This window comes from Heliconius melpomene, chromosome 12, assembly GCF_056956725.1.
Source record: "Heliconius melpomene rosina isolate 202511_hmr_F chromosome 12, ASM5695672v1, whole genome shotgun sequence".
NCBI classification, from domain to species: domain Eukaryota; kingdom Metazoa; phylum Arthropoda; class Insecta; order Lepidoptera; family Nymphalidae; genus Heliconius; species Heliconius melpomene.
In genome coordinates, this window is record NC_140400.1 from 16,410,834 (window position 1) to 16,416,884 (window position 6,051).

Genomic DNA, 6,051 nt, shown 5'->3' on the forward strand with positions numbered 1-6,051 from the left:
GGAGCTGTCGCGCCGTGTGATAACAGTGACAGTGATGCGTGGCCCGTATTCAAGACATTAAACATCCAGCAATGGGTGCATAACATGTCGTTGTGGTGCCACGACAAAGTCATCAACAATCGTAATCTATACTAATATAATAAAGCGGAAGAGTTTGTTTGTTTGTTTGTTTGTTTGAACGCTAAGATCTCTGGATCTACTGGTCCGATTTACATTGTTTTTATTTTGTATGAAAGCTGCATTCTTCAGAAGTGCTATAGGCTATATAACATTACATTACACATATAAATTCATATATTTTAAAGTACTTTTTAATTTGACATGCAATTTATTCTGCCATGTTAATAACAACCGTCGCGTCGCTACGCAACCGTTACCGCGACATTTAGATATTCATCCTTATGAAAATAAACATTATAGCATTTTATCTATTGAAATTATAGTTTACTGTATAACATTCTAATAAATAATTAAGGAGATGTCACTGATTCGCAATGACCTAGCCTACGGGCGGCATTGTATGACCTACGCGAACGGGCAGATGACGTTGATGGTTTTATTACATTTTCGAACTTTATTTGCTGTTTATAATTAATTTAAAATACACTTTGGTTCTCTTCTTATTTTATTTGATATTGCTGGCAAAAAATATCCTTTTAGGTAGTTTTTAGGTACGGGTTATTTTTACTTCTTATGGTATTTTTACTTAATTTGTAGTTATTTTTACTTCTTATGTTGGTTTTCAATTTCTCTGATATTTTTTTCTAATAATATGTCTCTACTTATTATTATTTTTGATTATTTAAGCTTATATTTTCTTACTAATTCTATTGAAAACTGAAAATATAGTTAATAAATATTCTTATAGTTTAAGCAGGCGTAGCCGCGTCCGGGTCCACTAGTCGACATATATCTATACTAGTGGGCCCGGACTAGTGGGCCCGGACTAGTGGGCCCGGAAAATATAAGCCTAAATAATTAAAATAAGTTAAAAAATAATAATAAGTGGAGATTTATTATTAGAAAAAATATCTGAGTAACCGAAATGAACAAACAAAAGAAATAAAAGTAACTAAAGGAAATTCTTCATATTAGAAAAAGTACCTAAAGTTTGCCGTGCGCGCGTACTAAACATTTTTCTATATTAAATAATTATTAATTTTTGCGAACATTATTAAATAAAATCTCAAATGATTATAATTACGATATTTTAAGTGTATAACATCGGTAAAGATAACCGAACTGAGATAAATTAATTATAAGCAGCAAATAATTACATAAAAAATAATAGTAATTCGAAAATATATAAAAATTTACAAAATCATCAAAATCATCTGCCCGTTCGCGTCAGTCATACTATACCACTCGTAGGCTAGGTCATTTGGAATCAGTGACGTCTTAATTATTTATTAGAATGTTATACAGTAAACTATAATTTCCATCTAGATGAAATGCTAAAAGTGACTATTATATTTATTTTCATATAAGGATGAATATCAAATTATAGAAATCATCTAATTTTTGTTAATGTATACAAATCTATATCAGCGCGCGCCATGTATGCATTAAGCAAACTCACTTTGGGTGACGTTTTCTTAAAACAACAAACTTTGCAAGCCGTTGCTTAGAAACGCGTAGCGACGATTGTTATTAACTTGGCGGAATAAATTGCTTGTCAAATTAATTATTTTAATTTATTGGTATATATCGAAAATATTACAAATATAAGAAAAAAAAAGTATCCTATGTTCATCCCGGGACCCTCAAGTATCTCTATATGAGTATTTTATCACAATTAAATTAGCGGTTTGGCCCTGATTGCGTAAAAGACAGACAGACAGACAGACAGACAGACAGACAGACAGACAGACAGACAGACAGACAGACAGACAGACTGACAGACAGAGTTACTTTCGAATTTATAATATAGGTATGGATATATAAAATCGAAAGGTCACTCACTCATCACGACATCTCAGAAACTACAAGTGCCAGGAATCTCAAATTTTGCATAGGAGTTACTTATAGGACGTAGGTGCTCGCTAAGACGGGAATTTGCAATATTCGACTTCTAAGGGTTGTTTTTGGGGTCGAAAGTTTGTATGAAACTTCGTTACTACAAATGCTAGGAGTCAAAAATTTTGCATGGACGTCACTAGGACGTAGTCCACGACTACGTCCTAGTGACGTCCATGACAGACAGAAATTAACAATAACATAGTTTACGCGGGTGAAACCGCGAGCGGGCCGCTAGTATTTTATAAATTTAAGTTTTACACTGTTGTTTACGGGAACCTATTTGCGTATTGAGCCGCACTTTGCCCCAGAGCGAAGATATGTAAACATTAAATATTTCATTTCATCGAGTGAGAATCGAACCTACAACCAGTCGCGTTTACAGACACACGCTTGTGCGTCTGCGCCACGAATGGCCTCTATTTGACATGACAATATCAATTAAAACAATAACAAAACTAAACATCAATTTAAAGACATAAACATGACCACATTTTAAAAACTTTAGTTACTTTATTCATAGTAATATTATTATTTTCCTTAAGAAGCCATTAAAATATTATAGTGCCACAAAGTATTTCGAATAAGAACTATATTTCAATATCATAAGTAAGTAAGGTTTGGCCCACAATTAACTACAGTGGGTATAAGCGGTTGAACTTGTTTTGCAACAACCGGTAACGTAAATACGCATAACATGACTTCGTAAAAAAATCCACCATATCCTGAAGTAACATAGTATAAGAGCAACCAAAGGTTTAAATAAACAACCAAAAGTTTATGGTCGATAGACAGTCGGTTACTCATTTTATGTGAGAGAACGGAATGCCCAAATTTGTATCGTTACCAAAGACGAGTAAAAAATAATTAATTCCTTCGAAAAAATCCAAACAAAGTATGGTAAATATGTATATATTATATATCAGCTTCATACAACATGACTGCATGTTGATGAAATCTGCATTCTTCTAAACACTTAACCCATATTCTAGCCCATTTCCTGTGAGATGAGAGACATTCTGTCATTAGCCGTTTAAAACTTACATCAGTTGTTACATCAACGTTATAATAGAAAAAAACAGGTATTTAATTTTTTTCAACATTTATTTATTAGCGAACTTAACCCGGATTCGCCGCTTAACCGTTTAGTTATATTATAGAGTTTATTCAAAATCTTTACATACATTATAGTTATTCTGATATATGTATAGCAAGCTATATTACTGTCAACTTCGCGTAAATTCGCTCAGTAGTTTTTGAGTGGTAGTGGAAAAAACGTATACCTCACAACTTTCACATTTATTATATTAGTCGGACACACAATGCTAACATTATTTACGATATATTTTCAGTAGACTTTTATGACCTGCGATGGTCATGGGTTCAATCTTACAGGAATATTATTTGCTTTTTTTAGCTTCACATTGTACCCCGCACATAGCAGGGTAGGCAGAGGGAACCTAGTATTAACAAACGCTGTTACCATTAGACACCTCCGTTCCCCGCGTCTCCGCCAAAATCTCGAGTCATTGCGTATTGAGAGGCGGAACATAAAGCCACACTCAGCCTCGTTACAAGAGTGAGAAAAAAAAAGTAATATTAAATATTTCATTCTCCCGATTGGGAAGCGAACCCACAACTGTACAAAGTACATACAAATGTGTACTGTACAAAGACGGCCTCAATATTAATTTATGTTTTAAAAATATAGTTCGTAAGATGGTAATAAAACCAAGACGTAGCAGTGAAACTTGTGTCATTGTTTTGCCTTATTTGCTTGCTAAATGAGATCCTAAATATTAAAAAAAATTAGGGCACTTTTCTTTTCCATTTGAATTTCTTTTGTCTAGTTATATGGAAGAGAGAGATGGATCTAGAGGAAGAGAAGGAGATGTCTAGATAAAATATGAAAGATGGAGTGTTCAAAAATTCCGTCTTTGTTAGGTAGGTAGGTTGTACCTACCTTGTTCCATACAAAGTGCTGTAGACGCTTAAAAGTAAAAAAAGAATACATGACCACAGGTTAATCATAACTTAAGTTCAGCATAAATCCGCGAACTAATCTTGCGTGCCCCTTATTTTTCGCTTTATTAAGCCGTCCCAGTTTCAAGTACAAAAGATCATTGTCTGGTTCATCGACCTCACCATCCGTAGATCTCAATTCAATGATCCTAAATTAAAGCGTATAATTATACAATAGTTACATTAAACAAGGACTAACCTTGTGATATTTATTAATATTTTTATCAATCAGTTTGAGGCCGCACATGGTGCAGCAGCATGGCATCCGACTGTAAATATAATCTTAAGGGTTCAATGCCCATTTGACACAATAAAATAATTGTATTCCACTCCCTCATGAAACAAGATAATGTGGCATTGAATTCCACCACTATGTCTTAAAAATCTGTCTATCCAAGTATGGGGAATGATGTATAAGAGACTTCATTCCCCATACACTAAGTTCCCTCTACCTATTCTGCTTAATGCACCAAAAGAAAAAAAAATCTGTTCATATATGTATATGATTGTAGTTTAAATATTTCCTCATAAAATATTTTCTTTTAGAATTTGGGAATGTCAAGATAATGTAAGCATAACACCACATACTTTATGTATACATTTATATGTTTATGTGTATATAATAAAATTCCAGTGTATTCCACAAGTTTGCCAGTACCAAAAATTAAAATATCTGTAAAAAAATTCTATCAAGTAAAGCTTACACTGTTCAAGAATATTTAGAGGATAAACATGTATGGAATTAATGTCTATCGAATGTAATGCAGGATAGCTGCCAGCTAATGTAATAAATTGTACCATTGACTTTGAAAAGAGCAACTTTGAAGAGTTTCTTGCCAGCACATCTCAGCAGCACACACAGCACTGCCTTACGAACCGGTGGTAGCTTTATGTTTATATGTTATATTAATAAGTTTATATTAATTTGACCATTTATGAGCTTCATGCTGTATCATGCATTTTGCAGGGTAGGTAGAGGGAGGGATATGGTGAAGAGCACTTCATTTCCATTATGATAATTTTGATCACATTCTGGAAGCATTGCATGTTGAGTGATGGAACTCAACAACAGTACTGGGACAATGTCATCTATTTTTGTATGTTGTTAAATTCATATTCATATTTTGACTGCTACTAAATAGGTTTTGCTTTTGGTTTATAGCACTAATATTAAGTAGTAACTTATTATAATGTTTACAATATGTACTTATGTTAATCAAATAAGAAAAACAAATAATATCTCAAAACATTCAAATATTATTATCTTAAAGAATAAATAAAACTTACATTAATTTAGTAATTAAAATGTATTTAAGTAGAGCATTAAATATACAATATATTATATATAATTATAATAGACAACTAACACACATTCCAACAATGCAATTTTGATAGATTAGTATGTCCTAATTAACTTTTATTTAAACAAGTAAGCAATTAAGTAATAAATAAGTAATTGTATGACTCTTTAACATACTTTAGCATCAAACACATGCCTTACGTCAAATAATGTGTTGTAAACAAGTTTGTAACTTTACGGTTTCACAAAATTTTAACTTTGAAATGCTAAATTACTTACAGCCATCACCATCTCGAACGAGTACTTGTGTACCCTCACGGGGGAAACGTATTCTTGAACCATGGTTACCAAATAAGCAGAGTAAAGGTCTTTCAAAGAAAAAAGGATTCGAGATCCTTAATTGAAAGCAGTTTACACTATGGTCATTATTCACCAAAGTCCACTTTTAAACCTTTTCCGTCTTATTATAACTATTCCCCTTCACTCGCTATTGAACATTACAAAAATAAACGAGTAAACGAATGTCAAATAAAGACAAAATGCGCGAGTCGCGACAAACAGCGAACGGCAGTGTACGAAAATGAATTGATTATATTCGCTATGAAGTTCGTAACAAACTGTAAAATATTTGACATCTTTTAAACAAGGCTTGCTATATGAAAAATTATATTAAATATCAAGTTAAAGTGAATGTCTCTATGTATTTTATTATT

At 32.6% G+C, this 6,051-nt stretch overlaps 1 protein-coding gene across 2 annotated transcripts in view; it reads right to left on the reverse strand.

Moving 5' to 3' along the window:
- retm (real-time) overlaps positions 1 to 5,936 on the reverse strand; it is a 52,756-nt gene extending 46,820 nt beyond the window's left edge. Inside the window, exon 1 of one of the 2 annotated variants that reach the window (XM_085193908.1) lies at positions 5,618 to 5,936. In XM_085193908.1, the coding sequence (XP_085050034.1) occupies positions 5,618 to 5,680 (63 nt within the window). In that variant the 5' untranslated portion in view covers positions 5,681 to 5,936. The remainder of the gene's footprint in view (positions 1 to 5,617) is intronic. The other variant, XM_085193909.1, reaches the window with a different exon arrangement.
- Between the last annotated feature and the right edge of the window lie 115 nt (positions 5,937 to 6,051).